The sequence below is a fragment of the Cyanistes caeruleus genome, chromosome 17, assembly GCF_971803275.1.
Source record: "Cyanistes caeruleus chromosome 17, bCyaCae1.hap1.1, whole genome shotgun sequence".
Lineage (NCBI taxonomy): Eukaryota > Metazoa > Chordata > Aves > Passeriformes > Paridae > Cyanistes > Cyanistes caeruleus.
In genome coordinates this window covers 635,415-656,356 of record NC_141717.1, presented here as the reverse complement: position 1 = coordinate 656,356, position 20,942 = coordinate 635,415, and the positions used below count along the sequence as shown (strand labels likewise).

General features: G+C 42.3%; 1 protein-coding gene and 1 long non-coding RNA gene across 51 annotated transcripts in view; one reads left to right on the top strand and one right to left on the bottom strand.

Moving 5' to 3' along the window:
• The window catches only part of MAPK8IP3 (mitogen-activated protein kinase 8 interacting protein 3), a 77,404-nt gene that overhangs the window by 17,138 nt on the left and 39,324 nt on the right, over nt 1-20,942 (top strand). For 24 of the 50 annotated variants that reach the window (XR_015277536.1, XR_015277535.1, XR_015277530.1 and 21 more), the window contains exons 2-7: nt 7,742-7,862; nt 8,612-8,682; nt 9,434-9,525; nt 11,327-11,350; nt 15,294-15,438; nt 20,443-20,692. Coding sequence is in view for 26 of the 50 variants with exons in the window: in XM_086855069.1 (XP_086711195.1) it covers nt 7,742-7,862; nt 8,612-8,682; nt 9,434-9,525; nt 11,327-11,350; nt 15,294-15,438; nt 20,443-20,692 (703 nt within the window). In the remaining 24 variants the exon portion in view is untranslated. The remainder of the gene's footprint in view (nt 1-7,741; nt 7,863-8,611; nt 8,683-9,433; nt 9,526-11,326; nt 11,351-15,293; nt 15,439-20,442; nt 20,693-20,942) is intronic. The other 26 variants (XR_015277545.1, XR_015277544.1, XR_015277543.1 and 23 more) reach the window with 6 other exon arrangements.
• Nucleotides 8,490-13,717, bottom strand: LOC111935828 (uncharacterized). Its single transcript, XR_002867877.2, has 3 exons — nt 13,670-13,717; nt 12,693-12,852; nt 8,490-12,048 (listed from the first exon to the last, which is right to left on the bottom strand). It is a non-coding gene; the product is annotated as an uncharacterized LOC111935828 (long non-coding RNA).

The following is a 20,942-nucleotide window of genomic DNA, read 5'->3' as shown; positions in this document are numbered from 1 at the left end:
CTCCCTTTGCTGGGCACCCACTGCACACACTGCCAGCCACCACATATTAAGGCCACATAATGAGATTTCTGAATCTCTGTGCATCTCTGTCTCTGTTTGATTTCTCACTGATCCGATGATTTCTGATGATATATTACTATTTTTAGTAATTTTCTTCCTTTTCAAGAGACAGGAAAGCAGGAAGCCAAGCAATCCACAATGTACTACTGCTCTTCAGAAGCATGGTCATTCTTTGGCCTTGGTATGGTTTTGTGATAGTTTTTTTCCCTTGAAGAGTAGTGTGTGAACCACTGTTGTTTGCCATAATCCTGGATTATTACAGATCAGTGATTCTTCTTGGAATCCAGGGATAGAGCCTTGCAGAAAAAATTGCATGTGACATTTATATGAATAGTAGTTTCATATTCCAGTTCTCTTAGATGACTGAGGTGATTAAATGTTTAATTGTTCATATTCAGAAATCATTATTTGAAATTAGGTGTAGAGGCTCTTGTCGTGGTTTTAAACCACTAACTAAGAAAATTACTTACTTCTTGCTGTGAGATATGGATTAGAATAAGAGCAAAACAGGCATACAACTTAAAAGGGGAAAAAAAAAGAAAGTTTATTGACAAACCACAGTAATAAGAACACCAGAATAAACTTCCAGAAAAACCTTTCCATCCCCTATCTACCCACTATTCCCTTGTACACATGACAACAGAGACAAAAACTCTGGAACTCTGATGGTTAAAACAGTCCCAATTCTTGCTAGTCTTTTTACCAATCTTTATAGAGAAACAGAAGTTTCTTCCTGTTAATTTATGGAGTTTCTCACAAGAAAACTATTTTTGTTATAGTTTTCTATTGCCCTAATGTTAGCTGTCTAGAGATGCTATTATTAGAGTTCACTCCTCCCATTCTCACATCACTCTGAAGTGTGTATGGGCCATGCGTCTAGAGATAGCATTTTTAAGGATAAGTTATTCAAAGGCAAAAAAAGAAAAAAAAAAGTCTTCTTCATCTGTTTCTGTGAGCTTCACCAGAAAACAGTTTTCTCATGGCCTCTCAGGGCTTCAAATCTCTCAACAGTTTTCTCATGGCCTCTCAAGGCTTTTAATCTCCTAGTACTTCACTATACTATAATTACTCTTTACTCAAATTTACACTTTGAACACTATTCCTCTCTAGATCCTATATCATGAATTAAAGGAGTTCTTTTCAGGACTTCATTGTCCATCTCCATAGTTTTAACAGGGAGATATTTCAGCTTAATTAAAGCATCTTCTTAATTCTCTACTTTCCTTGAAGCTTCTTTTCTTTCCTGTCACTGGTAGTTTATAAAGTCTCTTTTCATGTTGATATCTCTCTCTCTCTCTCTCTGGATAAAAAGATTAATCCGCAAGTCTCATCTGGGTAATGAAAGAGTTAACATCTTGCCCAGGCTTTTGTAGATGGTTCGGTGATCTCTGCCGAACAGGAGCTGGAGCCGTCTGCGATGGGAAGTTCTTCATGGCTGCTCTAGAGCGTGTAGTCTCTGCTCCAACCCGCTGCAAGTCCAGGGTTTCCCTCTTTCTTCACTGGGCAGTTTCTAGTGAATTAGTTACAGCAAAACCTGCAGCCGAGCCAGAGATCGGCCCGGCCCGGGCCCGAAGAAAACCTTCCCCAGGCCCCCCCATCTCCCGGCCGGGAGACGAGGCAGGCCCGGCCCCATCCCCGCCCAGCCGCATGGCCTGGGCAGGGACGAGAGGCCTGGAGCTCAGCCACCCTCCACAGCCAGAAAACAAAGAGAACCCAGAGAGCTCTGCTTTTACATTTTAAGGTAGGGTTCACAAGTTGATCCCACTTTTCAATGGCCTAAACTGCTGTCAATTCCCAGCAATGACCGATAATTGGTCAAGAGAAAAGACTCCAAGCACTTCCCAGCAACTCCAACTCCCTTAAAGGTAAAGTAACTCCATGACAGCTCTGGAAAAAAAAAAGGGGGAAAAAAATAAAATACTAATGTTTTGGTCAGCCTTGCTGTTGAGAAATCCTGGGGCTGGGGGCTGTTTCTACTTCCAGTGCACCCACTGGTTTGTCATGGTGGGAGACCAAAGAAAAAGTAGTTTTTCTTTACCATTAGTGGAATTCTCATGTCCTTTTTATTTCTCTTTTCTGAATGTCTTTATTTCATCTCCAGAAAGCTGGAGTTGGAACCTGTGAATTCTGGAGGTCAAGGTGTGAGCTGAGCTCTGTTCAGTGAAACCATCAGGGAAAACCAGCGACAGCACCTCGCCCTAGGAATGAGAAACCTCTGAAATCAAGGGCAGGTGCATTAGCAGGCTCAACCTGGTATGCTTCACCACCACCAGATTTTTCTTTTGCCTCTTGGCAGCACTAAAGTGAAAGAATGCCATCAATTATTTGCAATGCAGTGTTAAAACTCAGTAGCCTGGGCATTGGAATTGTGGCAGAGTGTATAGTAAAGTGCTTTGTAAAGAGTGTATTGGGTTATTTTAAGATGCATTTAAAAAGTCCATGAGGCTATGCTGTTTGGTTGTTTCTTTGGGTTTTTTTTGTCCCCTACTTGGCTTCAAACTGACAGAGAGCAGGGTTAGATAGGATATTGGGAAGAAATTGTTCCCTGTGAAGGTGGGGAGGCCCTTGTGCAGGTTGCCCAAAGAAGCTGTAGCTGCCCCATACTTGGAAGTGTTCAAGGACAGGTTTATTTGGCTTGCAACAAAGTGGTGTAGTAGAAGGTACCGTGGCAGGGTACAGGAACAAGATGGTCTTTAAGGTCCTTTCCAACCCAAACCAATTGTGTGATTCTATTCTCCTGTTAAATGTTTATAATGAAAGAGCACTATTTGTAGTGCCTGCTTTCAGAAGTCATTGGAATTGTACTGTTCTGAGGTCAGAATTGTGGATTTGATTCCTGCGAATATCCCCTGCCCTTAGGAAAGCTTGCTGGTTAGCAAGTGTGAATTAGCATGCACAGAACTTTGGAATTTAATCTTTGTGCATCAAACATCTCTGCAGCATTTAGGGAGGATTGGCTGGGCACAGACTGAAGATAAAAAGCATGAAAAGTGTGAGAGTAAATCGTAAGAATTCTTTTTCTCTTATAACTGTGTTTGATGCTTTTTGTAAATATTACAGCCAGAAAATATTCTGATGGGAAGGAGACTTACAAGTTAGTGTTCCCTCTGCCTGGTTATTTTTAGGAGGTTTTAAAGGGTTGGGGTGATATACTGGTTCCCCTCCAAGTTACTGAGAAATTCCTACAGCTTCAACAGGGTCAGGGTTGTATAGTCTCCCTGAAAGAAATGGAAAAAGTGAAATGCCAGTGGATATTTGTTTACTGAGTTGTATTCACTGAAAAACATGTACTTGCAGTATGACTGCCTCTGGGAGCCTGGTTAAAAAAAAGTTAAAAAAAACCATAAAAAAAACCCTTATGCAGTTTTTGCTCTCTTTTCTCCTGCCGTGTTGGAAATTTCCAGCACCATGTGAAGGCAGAGTTTGGTGCAGAGAAATCTGTGTGACTGGGGATTTCCTGTGTGCTGGGAATACACTTGGCAGATTGTGTTTGGGCAGCAGAGATGCTGGAGCCAGTCTGGCTGCTCATCTGGGCCACCTGCAGCCGCATACCTTGGGCTTTGAGCCGCATCTTGTGGCCTGTGGTCTGGCATTATGCTGGAGACAAGGTGCTGCATCTGCTGTCTGTCTCTGGAGGCTCTCTCTCATTCACAAGATTAACTCATATGAACATCGAGTGCCTATTTTCTCCAAACTTCTGGTGCAGCTTAGTTGTACTTTCGGGTCTGCTCACATCTCTGACTAAAGTTAGTTAAATCTCTGCTGCTTCTAGTGGCTAGTGAGGCATTTCCGTGGATGCTGTATGGAATGTCTGTTGTGGCCTTACTGGGAAAAAATAGAGTCTGCCTGGATACCCTCATGAGAGCTCACTGGTGCCATGAAGGATGAGCAGCAGTGTCATCTGGATATTAGGAACATCTTCCTTGGGCAAAGCCCTGGCAGGAATACTCTCCTTATTCTGCCATGCTCACTTCACTCTATACTTCGGACTTTTTCTGCTGTCAGAGCTTGTGATGAGCATGGAGAAGCTCAGGTGTAATGAATTCTGATGTCAGAACAGGTATAAGGTGCTGCAGAGCCAGGAACTGTGTCAAGCCTGTGGGTCCCTGCATACAAATGCCATTGTTTGATCTCCTCAGCACCGGGATGGGTTTTTATCCAAAATGCTGTTCTGCCCTACAAACACCTAGGGCAATATTAATTTTTAATATCATTGTCTCCATGTTTCTTTCTTTTCCAGGTGCTTAATTGATTTTTAGTTTTATGTTCCTTTGATTACTTTTGGGTTACAAAATAGACAGTGTGAGGAAAAAGACTGAGCCATATTTATAGAAGAGTTAATATTTCAATCAGTTTCCTCTGAATTAAACCAAAACAGCAGTAGCAAATCTAGGAATCCTATTAAAGGTGACCTACACTACTAGAATAACATTTGGCTTGTATCTTCTTTTCTTTTTTAATTTGCTGTTGAGAAACCTGTGAATTATTTCCTTAATGTGCATTCATTTTTATTGTTTCTAAATCCCTCATTCCTGCCTGGGGAAGGGGGGAGGGGAAGTAGTTGCGTGTTCCTGGGTGGAGAAAGGGGAGCAGGAAAGTGGTGAAAGCTGAGCCACTGCGATGGGATGGGGATTTAGCCCTTGGCTGTAATTAAAAGGGTTAATAATAAAGCTTTAGTACAGAGTGCTTCCAGCAAAATCCTATGAGGAGATGTAGATTATACCAGGAAAAGACTCTTTGTGGGAATAGTTTCCATCAGCTTACAGATGGAGCAAGTGAAACTGCTGCTTCTCAGCTCTGTTGCTCATTGTCAGTGTCTGTTAGGGCTTCTTTTCCTTTTTTACTCATTCTGAAATTGTATTGTTCTGAAAAAGGTTTCAAAAATAAATCCACAAATTTACAAGGCAGGTTGTTCTATAAAGTTCTCAGAACCCATAAAACAAGTTTCTGGGTGAGTGACTAAAGGATTTCAGTGTTTAATTGATATTTCAGGAAGAAACACCTACTTAAAAATCTAAACCCCTGAACAATCTTAAATAATAAGTAAATGTTTAGCCTCTGACATGATTTCTTTATAGCAGAAGAAAGGTGTTGGCATTGGTGCTATTTCTAGAAAATTCTGTGCAAAACAGTCATAAGTGGGAAAAAACCCCAAACACTTACTACAGTATATTTGGGCAGGAAGAGGAATAAAGTTAAAAGCCCAGTTAGAAGTTAAAGGCACTGCGGAACACTGAGTGCAGGGAAGCAAGAAGTGGCTAAAGCGTGTTTGCTTGTTTCTAAAAATACGGTTGTGTAGGAATGCAAATTGAGTCACTGCTCCCAGGAATTTATTGAGCAGTTTTAAAAGTTTGCAAGAATCATAAATATTGTTGCTTTCAGTCAACTGCAGAGAGAATCCCATTTATAATGATGGCTTCAGTGTCCCTGATAATAATTCCAGTAAAAGCAATAGAGAATGTGCACTGGGTTTACCCTGAGAGTGCAGCAATGTGGGTATTTTCATGTAGAGATTTAACAAAATAATCTTACTGAGCATTTAAATATGTTAGTTTCCCTGTGAGTCTTTGCCAAAAAATATTCTTACCACTGTCTGTCTCTTTTTGAGTAAAACAAAGCTTTAATTTGTTAAATTGAAATTCTCATGTTCCTGAGCAGTGGTGCTTGTGGAGAGAACATTTCCCCCATGCAGAGGGCAGAGGGAAGGAGATTTTCTTCCCCATTATCCATGCTTTTAGACAGAGGAGGTTTCTCCAGCCAATGTACATGTACTGGTGAATCTGATGGGCCTGGACCTAAGGAGGATTTGGCAAACAGATAGAGAGAAAGAGAGGCAGGGTCAGGAGCAGAGCCTTATGAGCTCTTCACAGACCCCTCTTGCTTCCTGTGGGCTCATCTTGGCCCATAAACATTTTTAAGGGTGGATAAAACCCTGCTTGGCTTAATTTCCTTCTTGATTTCATCCTCAAGAACTCCAGATCCAGGGCTGCTCCCAACCCTAGCTGTCCTCATGCAGCTCAGCTTTTGGGTTGGTGTTCTAGTTACTGGACTGGTTGGTGCAAATAATGCTGTACTTCTGGCTTCCTTGGATGGAACTATGCAGACGTAATGAGACTTGAATTTTGGGTTTGTAAGCCAGGCCAGGATGTGTACTGCAGCTAATGGGATAGTTTTGCAGTACTGTGCCCTTGTGAGACTAGTGGGAGCATTCAGGCTTGGTTTGCTGTGGAGAGGTATGTGTTCTCTGAGCCTTAGGGACATTCCCACCAGTTTGTGTCAGTGGTGATACTAGAAACAGCTGTTTCTAAATCTAGATGTGTAGGTTATGGGTCATTATTGCATTACTGTACTGTGCAGAAAACCTCTGATAACCATGTATTGCACAAAAACCAGGCTGGTCAAGCTATATGCAGAGATGTGGAGATGCATTCACTTCCCAGGGATCCTGTGTAGAGAGAAACATTTTAACAGAGTAAAAGCATGATATTTTAGTAAAAGCCTGTCTGCACAAGCCATTTTTTAATCCAGGCGGCAGTATTAAAGGCAGTGTCCTTGAAACTCTCCTGAAACAGCGAGAATAAAGGGAAACAATGGCATTGTGTACTGGGGAAAGAATGTAAACAATATGTATCAACCAGTAGTAGCTTGCTAAGCCTGCAGACCCTGTCAGACCCTTTAAAAGTGTGCTAAAGATAGAAATAAACGACATTCGTGATATTTCTGTGAAGACTTGGTGAATAGTCTGAGCGGTTTTTCAATAATCCTGCTTAGTTTAAATATTTCATTATATTTTATTATATTATATGATCTAATGGTATTATAGTATACTATATGATATTTCATTATATGGAGCTTCTGTGGCTCCAGTTCCTACCATGAGTTGTGTAATATCCCACACTGGAGCTGAATGGAATGTTCCACATATTTTACTCTGCTCATGTGTGCTGGTGTCCATGTCAGGGAGTGAGTAAAGCTCACAGGTGAGAAGTGACAGTTTACAGAATGAGGAGCCTGAAATCAGGTATTTTCCTGTTGTGTTTTCATTGGAAATGAGTGTATCTGTGGAATCTTTCCTTTGGTCCAGTGTCCTATCCAGGAGTCACACGGCTGTGTGCAGCTGCCTCTGTGTTGGTGATGATGGGAGTGAGCAGCACCAGAGCTGGTGGGCTTAGTTTTCCAAAAGACTTGCACATTTCTGCAAGACTTGTCCCCCCACAGGAATTTTGGGTGGAGCTCTTTTCATCTGCATCATTAGAAGAGTTACTCTGAAGGTTTTTTACATAGGTATTTTTAAATACATGATTGTGGAAATAAAATTTTCCTTTTGTGACATCAAATTAACAAGAATCAAAATTCAGCCTGTCACAAAGAAGACCAGCATTGCTGATAATGATGGAGTTGTGCTGGTTTACAGAACTCGTGTTGACCATAGTTTATATATTATTATGCATTAAAGATAACAATACGCTTCTAATATAAAATAGACTCTTCATCTTGATTAAATGCTGTTGTGCTACTTACAGTACTTAAAAAATTCTTATTTCTGTTTTGTAATTTATATTCCCTCAGTTTATATTCTCTCAAATCTGTTTTTGTGAGGAGAGGAAGGGTCATGGTAAGGCAAACCCAACTTATGTATAATCCTCATCTGTGCCTCCTTCTCCACTTCTTCCCTATGCAGAAGTTCATAGAGTTTGAAGATGCACTGGAACAGGAAAAGAAAGAACTACAAATCCAAGTGGAACACCTTGAATTTCAGACTCGACAGCTGGAGCTGAAGACCAAAAACTATGCAGACCAGAGTAAGCAAAGCTGTGCACCCAACACCATTATACACAAGCCTTCCACACACATACAATCTACTTTAAAAATAATCTTCATAATTTTTTTTTTTGTTATATTGTCATTTGTGCAAAGCCCAAAATATCTGGTTGTTCCTTCCTTTGATGTAAAATTCTGAGCTTTCCAAAGGTGGGATGTACCCACATTAACTCAGCAGAGGCTACATTTCTTGTCTTTTGTGGTCAGTTTCTCCAGATGCAAGGTGCAAGATTTGGGCCTTTGGAACCTGGTTTCCAGTTTCTCCTTGTACAATCTTCTATTCTTATAAAAGTAATTTCATTCTTTCGTTAGTTACTTAGTTACTTAGTATATTTGTTTTTAAAAATACTTCCTTAATATGTGCAGCCATTGAAGTTCCCCTCAGAATTTGCTGGTGTTTTGTCCAGTACTTCTGCTTCTCTACGAGCCAGAAGAGCCAGTCTGAGAGGACAATTTAAATTGTTGCCAAACTAAGATGCTTACAGGGCAACCAGGCTACTGCTGAAAAACTTCTGTGGTTTTATTGCATTTGTGGTGCAGAATTACTGGTATTTGGAACATGCAAGTACCCATGAACTAAGTTTGTAACAGACGAAATCCCACAATTCTGTTTCTGTTTGTTTTATTCAGTAGGTATAAATTGATTTCTAAAAAAATAGGCATTGTTTCTCAAATAGTTTATTTTGAGAGCCAGGTGTATGTCAGCTGATAGCTGGATCTTCTCTTGCAGTTTCTCGACTGGAGGAACGTGAATCGGAAATGAAGAAGGAGTATAATGCTCTGCATCAGCGTCACACAGAGGTAGGATATCATCTTTCTAAATAAATAAACTCTTTGTCTATATCTACATGACTATATCATGTCAAGGAACTCAGCTTTACAATCCTAGTGATGACCAGAGCTGCTGAACTTTGGGAACATCAGAAATACCTGACTGGGGGGTGTAAAGAGGATGGAGACAGGCTGTGTTCACTGGTGCCCAGTGGAGGCAGCTGGCGCAAACTAGGACACAGAAAGATCACTGTGAACAAAGTAGTAAAAACCACTTTACTGCAAGACAATGAGCCCTGGCATAGGTTGTTCAGAGGCATATTGGAGTCTCCTTCCTTGGTGATATTAATAAGCCAGCTGGACACAGTCCCATGGCAGCCTGCTCTGTGTGGCCCTATTTCAGCAGGGGGTGGACTGATGGACTTTAGGACATTCCTTCCAATCTCATCTGTTCTGTGATGCTGTGCACAGTGTCCCGCTACCTCATCTCCCATTGCCAACAAGCCTCCAGGCTTGTGTTGTTGTTGTTGGGATATGTTCTTTCAAGGCTCTTTGGTTATGAGATGCAGTTGAAGTAATTTCTGACACTATATGTCGAGAAATTTCCTATCAGATTAGACCATTCACATAAATCATCAGCTTAGAAGGCAACAATAAAGACAAGGAAGTCTGCAAAAAAACCCAGGGAATTTGAAATGGATGCCATAGAAAATTAAACAAAAGTAGAAAATGAGCCTTTTCTTCTCATCTGTTTGCCTCATGGATTTTTTTCTCCTCACAGATGATCCAGACCTATGTGGAACATATCGAGCGATCTAAGATGCAGCAAGTTGGGGGAAATAACCAAACTGAGAGCAGCGTACCTGGGAGGAGGTAGGGCCATGACCTCTCCATGTAACAGGTGTCTCCTGGGAGCTTACATGCTGAGTGTGCATGTTTGAGAGAGAAAACAGAGCAGGACCTTTCCCTGGGGACACAGATTGTAGCTGAAGCTCTCATTTAATGGGTTCTGGGTGAGCTGTGGGTACTTGATGGTGAGGAGCTTTGTGTGTTGTTTCATAAAGGCAAAGTTTTATCATGCTATTGATGGTGCCTCTGGAAAACACATTTGTATTCTTAGGTGGTGTGTAAAAGTTTATCTGTAGAACGAATGGATGTGTCAAATAAAGTGTTTGTGTGTGTACATGTCTTTGTATGTGGGATAGGCAGCAAAACCATAGCAATTAAATGTATTAGCTGCTACAGGATATTTTCACCTGTTCTTTAAGAGGAAGCTTTCTGTCAGTCACCAAAGATCCTGCTTACATCCAGGAAATGGATTTTCCTCCCTTCCTGCAGTGTTTGGGTTCTGACTAGAAATAGATTGTCTAAAATATAGGAATCAAATGAGAAAAACAAAAAAAAAGCTAGATGTCAGTTTTCCTAGGCAGAAAAGACAGGCATGAGGGGTGTAGAAAGGTTGAGAGGACATGGTGTAAAAAGAACCAGTAGTTTGTAGGTGCTCGTCTGTTTATAAAATCTCCACACTATTTTTCTTCCTTCTCTTCTATCCCTCACAGTCTGGAAATCCAGAGTTAGCTCCCAGAACATGATCTGATCCTAGTGTTAGAGAAGGAATGGGATAAGTCTCTTAGGCTTTTTTCTTTCCCAGCTTATGCTTCTGGAAGAATATATCTGTGGAAGTGCTTACACAGTAAAATCTAAAAGTACCGTAGGCAAAAGCAAATTCAGGGCACCTCTCTTTTAAGTGGTGAGTCCTGTCTCTTTTAAGTCTCTTTTAAGTGGTGAGCACCTGCCAACTTTGAGTCATAGAATCATAGAATATCCTGAGTTAAAAGGGATCATCGAAGTCCCACTCCTGAGATGGACTGCATAGTAGAAATAATTTTTGATTTTTTCCTTTCTTAAAAGCTTAAAAGCTTTTCCTTTCCTGACTCTGAAATAAAAGTATATGAATTATAGCTTTATGTTAACATTCCATGAAAGAGTAGCCCACTGGAAAGTGTTGCTGGTTGTATCTACAAGGTTGCCAGTCTCAGTGGTGAAGGGCAAAATTTTCATCAAGAATGGCCTTTTTATGTCAGAGAAGTTAGTCTTTTACCCTTTAAGTGTAGCATATTGCTAGTGTCCTTGGAGAGAAACACTGTTGGTGAAAAGCCCGTGATGGGACTGTGATCCAAGTGTGTAGGAACTGCCAGTGGGAAGTGGGAGTTTTTCTTCAGTCTCCAGCTTTACACTGTTTGTGTGTGTGTGTGTGTAGCTCTCTGTTGTGCTTGTGCACAAGCACCTGGGGCAGGTGTGTTTTGATGTCATTGCACTGTTGGAGGGAGGAGGGAGGAACACCAGTGTTTGTGGATCACCCAGTGCACTGGGTGGGGGGGACAGGTATAATTTCTCATGACCTGTGAAACAAATTTGGGTGCATTTATTTTAAATAAATGGGACTAGGGAGAAGTTTCAGCAGCAACTTTTGTGGAGGTAGTGTGTATCAATAGCCATCCAAGAGGTGTAATGAGTTTGTACTCACTTCCACATGGTGTGAGTTGCAGTGCATGTGTACCTTATGTCTGTGGTGGGTTGCATGTTTGCATGACATTTGCTCTCTAATGGTTGTTCTTTTTGTCTCGCTTTTTGTGGGATTGCTGCTGTTTCGCTGTTGTGTTTGTCACTGCAGTCATCGCCAGTCCTGGAGGAAAAGGTAAATCCTATTGCTGCACCTGTACTTCATTAATCCAAGTGTTGGAGGTTGCTGTGGAGTGGTTACAGTGTGATGCTGGGAATGTACTGTACTGACATATTTTCTCTCTGTGTCTACTGACACCTGTGCTGGAATTGCTGGTTCAGGGCTGCAGCAGGACCCGTGGAGCTGGGATTAACACAGCAGGGAGAAGCTTGTGCATGCAAATGCAGAAGACACACAAGTTTGGTTCCAAAACAGGATCAAATGTATGGGATGGGATGTTTACACTTCACATCCCATAATGTTTTAAAAAGTCAGGAATAATAGACCCATAGAATCATAGAAAATCCTGAGTTAGAAGGGGTCCATAAGGATTTTCAAATCCAGATCCATCCCTGCAATCCCATCCTGTGCCTGAGAGTAGTACCCAAATGCTCCTGGAGCTCTGGCAGCCTTGGGACTGTGACCATTCCCTGGGGAGCTTGTTGAGTGTCCACCACTCTCTGGGGGAAGAATTTTTACCTGAAATTCAGCCTAACACTCCCCTGACACATCTGTATACAATTCCCTGAGGTTCCAAGAAATTTATTCTCTTACCATTCTCTAGAGAACAAGCCATGCCTGATTCCTGAGTGGAGAAGAACAGGTGTCAGTGTCAGTAGGTTTCCAAAGGCACTTTTGGCTGATGGTTGGGTAGGGAATGCTGTGCCCAGAGCCTTCAAAGAGAGTAGTTCTACTCTTTAAATTCTGGCAAACAAACTGTAGTTTTGTTATGTTTTGTAAACTTTAGGATATTGCTTGAAGAACTTCCTAATCCCAGGTTTTAGCTACTGCAAACCTGTATTGGAGAGTGTGCTGTTCACTTTGTAACTCAAGGTGGAACTAACAAGTGAAGTGTTAAAGCTCACCCTGGGTGAGTCCTGGAATGATTTGGGTATATGAGGGCAACTGCAGCAAAATTTAGACAAGCCCTGAGGACACTTTAAATTTATTTGCATTTAAATTTGGTAGCCAACTCCAGGACTGCAAAACTGGAATTAGCTCTTCAGCAGTGTTTGCTCTTTACCCTTTGATGAGAGATTTTGAAGAGGCTTGAAGGTGTTTCCAAAGAAACTCGGCAAGGAAATTTCCTAAGTCTTTGCTAAAATTCCTGTCTGAAGATTCTACAGCTTCTGATGCTACAGAGACTCTGTACCTCTGTCTCTTTAATAGGGACTGTGAAATTCACACATTTCCTCTCCATTCAGTGGCTCCTGTATTTCCTTGTGTGTTAAGTGTGTATGTGTTTGCATATCAACAAAAAAGAAAAGGGGAAAGTATAATTTAATGTCTATCAGCATACTTTTGGGGCAGCTCTTACGTCTCAGTGTTGTCAGTGAGTTACGTCAAGTCATTCCAGCATAGTCACTAAGATATTCTGGCTGCACCACTGGTTTGACAAGGACTGTTCTGCAGTTACAGGAAACTTTCTCCTGCTCTATACATCTGTGGAAGCAAGACTCTTACACTATCATTCGGTCCTGAAGAAAAGGAAAGATACAATGGTTAAAGCATCTCAAAAAATTACCCAGTTTTGTTTTCTCCATAAAAAAAGAGAGATTTTTTGGAAGTCGAATCTTAGGGACCCTTGGAATATTTCTTTATCAGTAAAACTAGGAATTTTCTGATTTTGTGGCATAAAGTGGCTCTGATTTCTAGTTTTGAATCCCTTCATAATCTCTTACACATAATTAACTCTACTTTCTGTGGTGCTTGTATCAATGCCAGGGTGAAGATTTCCTAGGAGAGGAAACATTTGCCTAGTACATTATTTAGAAACTTTTGTAGGAACTTAAAACCCAGCTGTTAGAAACTTTCAGGGTCTTGGAATGATAGCAGTGGGATAAAGAAAGCAGAGAGGCAGAGGTAATTGTCCCTTGGCATCATGACCTAGTAGGAGCAGATGTAAGTGGCAGGTTACAGTCATAAATTGGGATTTAGACAAACAGCGGTGAAATGTTTTCACTAAACCTTCAGCAGTTATTTAAGTCACAAGCCTTTCGTAATGGAAAGAAAAAGCTACAAGGAAACTGACAATTTCTATCACATAGGAGTCTGGACTTGAATCTGTGGAGAATGGTAGAATCATTAAGGTTGGAAAAGACCTCCAAGATCATCAAGTCCAACCTTTAATTGGATACCCTCATGCCCACTAAATCATATCTCAAAGTACCACATCCACACATCTTTTGAATGCTTCCAAGAGTTCTGAATCCACTACTGTCCTGGTCAGCCTGCTTCCATGCTTAACCACTGTTTCAGTGAAGAAATTTTCTGCAATATCCAATCTGAACCTACCTTGGTGCAACTTGAGGATATTTCCTCTTGTCCTGTGGCTTGTTACCTGTGAGAAGGTTAATGATGATCAGTGATCTGTGTTCTTCCAACACCCAGTTGCATGCCTCCTTTCTAAGAGGGTATGTATATGAAACTTCCATGTATGAGTCTAGTATCTTAAGGAGGGGATTTTAATGTAGATTCCTAGGAAAAGTTCATCCCATGCAGGCCACACTGGAAACACCTTTCTTGCCCTATCTTGCCTATCCAAGACAGGCCACAGGAGGCCTTTTTGCCTATTTGAGGTAGGCACTGATGCAGCAATGCAGCATGATGTCGTGGCTGGGCAGTGCTGGGAGTGACTTCGAAGGTTGGGCATTGTGGTTTTTCTCAGCAAATATCGTCTCCTCTGCTGGACACTCCATCTCTCTATTTTCTAAAAGAGCTAGTTGGTGTACCATCCCCTGTATTAGTGTGTTTGCTCTGTCCCAGAGGCCCTGTAGCAGTTGCTTGCCATGGTCATAGGTGGGGTGTCTGTGCTTGTTTCCAAGCCTGGGCATGACACCCAATGCTGATGATCATTACAGACAGGCACATGGAGGTCTGCTGTTACTAACAGTGTGCTACAGAATGGCAGGTTTCATCACACCCCCACAATTAAGCAGAAATGCTGTGCAGGAGTAGGTGAAGTATGATTGAGTCCAAGTGTAGGTGCACATCACACAAAGAATCAATTTAGTTCAGCTCCGCAGGGACTGGAGGCAATTAGAGATACTCTGAACCATTTTCTGGGTTCAGCAAGCTGCTGCCACAGCCTTTCCACCTCCACTGCTTGCTCTAGATTTTCTCCCACTGAAGCTTGATCTCAAAATCTGTGCCAGCTTTTGTTTGGAATCAAACCTGCAGCTAGCGAGTCACCTACAGTTGCCAGAAAGGAGAGAGGATGAACAGAGCATACTTAGAGACACCTAGCAATATGCATGATGCATTAATTTTTATCTTTGTTTTTTGAGAATGCATTGTGAGTGCATTGTAATACGGACATGGAGAGAGATCAAAGAGTATAAATACTCTCTTTCATGCTTAAAAGTGGAAGTGATCTAACCCCTCTGGTTCCTGTTGTTGAAGCTCACCAGATTTGGGGTGGAATGTCATAAGTTTAATGTAGATGACACTTAAAAGCTTTATTCTTCACCCTGTGATGACATCTCTAGAAGCTATGGAGCTTTTACTTTTTTGCTGTGAGAATTGTTTTCCGTTGCTTATTTTCCTTGTACCTTTATTTCTCAGAAGAAGCACTGACTTAAATTGGCTGGTGGTTCCCTGCACTTTCATGATCCTCCAAATTTCTCATACTGATTGAGCAGTCAGTTGAACCTGTTGTGGCCACTGACCCCCTCCCTATTAAAGTTTCCCCAGGAGGAGGTGTTACTCTAGCTGTAACACCATGGAACGGAGCAGCCAGCACCACGGAAGTGTGGGAGTTGGGAGTTCAGACAGCTGCCACTTGAGGGTAACAGCTGCAGTCCAGTTAATAGTGACTAGTATTTCACATACACTAGCTTGCTATTTGTTTTCTATCAGAACCTTGTACATTGCTAACACACTTTCCTCTCTCTCTCTCTCTCCCTGTTTGTCTCTTTAGCAGGAAGGAACGTCCCAACTCTCTCAATGTCTTCCCCCTCGCTGATGGCATGGTACGTGGGCAGATAGGGGCCAAGATCGTCCCAACACTGGACCACTGGCACCTGAGTGACCTCGGCCAGCTGCAGTCCAACTCCAGCTACAAGGTTTTCTAGACCATCACAGAGCAAGGGTTTCCCACTCTCTCGCTGTCGATAACATCTCACATTTTCATTAAGCTAGAGACAATCTGTGTCCGTAACCCTTTGCAGCCTCTCCCTATGTATTTGCTCCCATAGTAGCTGTGCTGGAGGTGGGAGGATATTCTTCTGCAGATCTGGCATATGGTGCAGGAAGGATTTGACGCAGCCCCTCATGCTGCTTGTCTCAGGGATAATCTCCTTTACTTGGCTGGCCCCAAGTTGAGAGGGATGTGTGTGAAAGGAGTTAGGGATTGAGTGAAGAGAAATCCTTCACTTCTTAATGGTTTATTTGGAAGAAGGCATGGTGGAACCTATCTCTTCTCTCCACCTCGATAAGAGCAATGGTTCTGCAACTCAAGTGGGGCCAGGCATTGTGTTGCACTTGCCCATAAGTGTCTGTCATTTTTGGCTGATCTCCTGGCCTTCCTGTCTTCACTAAAAAGGGCTCCCTTGTTATTCTCTCTGGATGCCCAAGTCTTGCACTGCGCTTAAAGGTCTTATGTTCCACCTATGCCTAGTCACTGCTCTAGACTTGCACTGTCTACCTTCAGTACATCTTTCACTGTTACTGCTCTGCCTTCTGCATCAGGTGTTCCAAAATCCTCACAGCATTGCAGCAGCACTGGAGCAGCTCATGGTGCTGCCTGATGCATCTTGTGCTCTGCTCTGCCATTCAGAGGTCTCCACTCTGCTATTTGGAGATTGGTCTGAGCCCCAAGGCCCAAGTGGTGTGCTCTGAGCTGACAGCTCACTGCAGCTATTTACAGATTAGGCTATGCATGCTACAGTGCATTTCCCATGATCTATACTTGTAGATTTTGCAAAGTCTTTGTGCGTAGGATCCCACCAAGTTCTCCTCTTTAAATGATTTTCCACAAATGCCTGGTGACAGGTCTGAGAGACACTGGTTTCTCTGCTGAGCACAGCTCAATGTGTCCACTGGTATCTCAGAGATTTTCTGCTCTACTTCAAAAGTGTCTGATTAAATTTACCTTCACTCTGCTTGGAATTTGTAGAACATCAGCTGTTTTATGTGTCACATGTAAGGACTGGTCTTCTTTTGAAAAGTTGTGAATCACTGATCCTGTAAACTACATTGAGGCAGTAAAGGCGAAGAGGAGATTAAGAAAAGGAAATCCCCAGCCTGTTGTACCCCTTCTGTATGTCTCCAGATTCCATGAATGGGCTTTCACGTGAGGCACTCCACAGCAGTGGCCTTGATGCATAGACAAATTCACTGTTTACTCAGAAAACAAAGCAGCAAGTTAATTTTTTTAACACTATGTCTGTAAAACAGCCAGGCCTAGCACAGCACAGATGTCAGCAGTTTGTCAGCTCTCTGCCATTGTGGAATTTGGAAATCCAAAATATCTTTGCCTGTTGGCAAAAGATGGAGGGTTGGAATCCAGTCCTTATTGTAGTGTTAGAGGCACAGAATTTTGGGAAATGTAGCAGCTTGTAGAACACCATTGACATCCTACAGCTGTTCCTTGAAAGCTCTGCCTGAAATTACAGAATAGCAGTGCCACACTGTACAATAACATAATAACGGATGGCGGAAATGAGGACAGAGCATGAATGTGTTTCTTCGTGCTTATGCTGTGCCAAGACAACCAAAATGTATAGAGCCCAGCCCACCTCTGGAATCAGTTATTCCAGAGGCTCTCCAGGCAGTGCTGCACACCTTGGCATGAACAGACCTTCCAATGATCATGGGCAGTGGGGGTTAGTTTTTAGAGAAGAACTGGATGGACAGTGTTGTTAGATCCATCTTCCACAGCCTTGCTAAGGTCTAATTCTTTAAGTAGTCCCACTGAGAACTTGCATAAGAAGTAACCCAGCATCTGCATTTCAGGGGAATGCAGCAGCAACTCAGATAAATGGGAAGCTTTGGTGGCCAAGTTCAGCTCAGAGTGGAGTGCTGGGATAAAGGAGGCTAGATGGTACAGTGGACCTGAGGAGCTTGTGCTGTGGAAGACTTGGATGGGTAGTCTGTTACGGAGAATTTCCTGAGTATGGAACAAATTAATGAATAATTAAAGGATGTAATTGACTGACTTGCTAGTTTGAAATGGAGATTTTCCTCCCACAAGTTTCTTGAACACTCTGTGACTGAAATGCTGTTTCTTAAATCCTCTGTATGACTGACTTCTCAGAGGTGTGGCTCATGCATCCCTTGCCTCTTCTTCAGAGCTCTGGTATTTTGCTGACATCACTTACTCATGACTCACTTTCCCAGTATGTACCTGACTATTCTCACTATTTTTTCTGCTTCATGGCGCCATGCTGTGCTTCCATTTTAAGTATCCTTGTTTTCTTTTTATTACTATTTTCTATTTTAGTTGCTGTCATTATTTTATTTTTGCATTCAGTTGTACATTTATTTTATACAATGTTTTGGAGATAAAAGTCCTTAACATTTTTGTTTTTATGTACTATGCTTTCAGTGTTATAACCATACAATTGTGGCTTCTCATGGTGACATATGACTGCTATGAATGTTGGGCCTTTACAATGCATTTTGGAGGTCACTACTACACAGTTGATGTTTAGGAGGTTGACAGGTATGACTGTAGGTAAGTGGTGGCTGTGGAGATTATTCTTTGGGTGAGCTATGGGTTTTGGAGAATGCCTCCTTTGCTGGAGAGAAGAGCTGTACTCTTAGTGCAATATTTAGCATTAACAGAGCACTCAGACAGTAGAAGGAAGATACCAGCTTCTGGGCTGCTAAGAGGGATACATTGGTAGTATATACATTTGGGAGGAATTTTCCAATGCAGGCTGGAAGGTCGATAAATTATGCTTTCTAGCTAAATGCAAAATTCACATCTATAACTTAAGAGTAGTGAAAGACCGGGGTAATTACTTATTCATGTGTTCAGGTAAGAGGCAAGTTATGTCAATAAACAAGAAGTTACAGGATATTGCTGATGCAAATATCACCCTATAGACACTGATGGTCCAGGGCTTTTGGATGACATCTGGTTCATAAGTACGAGGAATGACAAGTGGAGTCGACCCATCTGGGTGTCTCTTACATGCCTAAGATGCTTCTGAACTTCAGTTATTTTCATAGACTTAGAGTGGATCCAAGAACATCCCTGAATTCTTTCATCCAGCAGCAGTTTTGTTTGAGGAAAGAAGTTTAATGGTGGCACTTCACACTTGATACTCTTTGTCCCTTTGTACATCTGAAAGCACAGAAGACAAACTGCAGCTGAAGTAGTCCAAAGCTTACTGGAGCCTGTTTATTATCAAAAATCCCATTTGATTCTTTTTTTTTTCCTTTACATGCTTGGAAAGTAGCTCCTAAATCAGGAATATGAAGAAGAGGTGGGAAGTGTGGTTTTCACATGTAGCAACCTAAGTGCAAAATTCTCATCTCAGTCTTGCTGCTAAAACCAGCATATATGCTGGGAGATGGTTTGGATACTCATATGAGAATGTGGGTACTGTTTGGACTGACAATGCAGAAAATATACAAAATGTGGATTGCATTTAATGGTAGTGCCATTTACAAAAATGTGAGTTTCCAATATAAATGCACAGATGCAGTGTAAACGCTTTGACTTCCACGGGGTAGTATGCACCACGGCATTGTAAGATAAGTATACAGAGGCCAGTCTAATTAAAGGAAGATCTTAATAAAATTCCAGATTTAACAAAAATAAGGCTGCAAAGGGTTAAGTCACTATTTTTTTTCAGTCTTCCCCTTCATCCCATATTGGATTTTGTGGTCATGTTGTGAAGCTGTTATTAGAACAAGCGAATGTGACTTCCAGATGAGCGAAGTGAAATGGTGTCACAGCTCCAAGGTTGGGGGGCTCAGAGTAGCCTCTGAACAGAACCAGCAGAACTAGAGATCTCTCTAGTACTTCCACAGAGGTGAGAGGCTAGTGATGAAGATGAAAGCTGGGTCTGGATGTGCAGATGCCACCGCACCCAATTGCAATTCACTGTAATGTATAACTCTCAGCGTTATGTCACCTCCCGGCAGGCAGTAGTTAGAGCGGGCTGCCCTTAAGACTGGGGAGGTCTCATTTGGGTCTGAGAGAGGTCATTCGTTATCTGACTGAAGCAGTACTGCCTTAATTCACAAACACAGGTCACAGAGTAAGACCCTGACCAAGTCTTGAAGCCTCACTCTTCCTCAGGAGATGATGGTACAAGAAGTGGGGATGTAATGTCTCTTAGAACCATGAGCCATTTTGCACATTCCATACTGATAATCCATCTTCTGTGTTCATTTCTCACCTTTCTGAATTATTGGGTATTGTCATCTTGCCATTTGGAAGTGGGAGACCATACCTGTTTCTGCTGTGTTCTCAAGCTGGACCCATGCCTGCCTAGCTCTGCATAAGGTGGTTTGGGGACATAGGTCTCCTGTGTCAGACAAGCCAGAGCATCCCAGATCAGTGTCCACTCTGCTTCTGCAGTTTAGTGGCATAACCATTTTGCTGTTTCCTCATCCAGGTGTGTTGGTGGCTTACAGTAATGATACCAGCCAAGACTTCTAAGAGGCCACTTCAGATCCTTCCCAAGCGATATCCATGTTGCCTTCCAGCCTTGGGAAACACTGGCCTAGTTTGCTGCAAGTGCCAAAGCCCTTTAGCTTTCACTGTAGTTAGTGTGAGCGAGCTACAGGTGCTTTTCACCTGTGATAAGGCCACCTTTCTTGAGATCACATACCCGTGTGATTTGTAAAAACCAATATTCAGTTGTGAAGGAGGAAGGTTATAGCCCTTTCCACAGGTGGGATTTGCTTGTTGAGTTCAGCACGAGAACTCACTGCTTCACTGTGGTGGTAGTACCTGGTGTCACCAGCAAACAGTGGGACATGTAACTGGTACAGTGAGCAAGAACCATGCTCATAATGCTTTAAGGCAGCCATACACCAGAAAATGGGACTTACTGAAATGTATAATTGTGCTTTTCCCTTTCTGTTCTGCTGCCCTGGAATTGCCACAGTGCCCTCAAGATGAAATGTCTGAATCTGGGCAGTCCTCGGCAGCTGCCACGCCAAGCACCACGGGAACCAAGTCCAACACTCCCACATCATCTGTGCCCTCTGCCGCTGTCACCCCTCTGAACGAGAGCATCCAGCCCATCAGCGAGTACACCAATGGCACCACCAAGAGCAATAAGAGGGCACGAGAAAAGCGGAACAGCCGGAACATGGAAGTCCAGGTCACACAGGAGATGAGGAATGTCAGCATAGGTATGGCAGCTGGAGCTGAGGTACTTGGTCACTAACATCATTGAATTCCCAGTGCTTGTGTCTCTCTGTTACAGAGAGAGGCTGGGCGACTGCACTGTAAGTATAGAATTTTAGGAAGCCTGACTTCGAAAGGTACATGAATGAGACAGGGTTAATTGGATGTTAGCAGTTTTCTGCATAGCAAATTTTTGAAAACATCAGTTATATGAGTAATTTCACAAATTCACAGGGTGGGAACAGGTTATGGAGC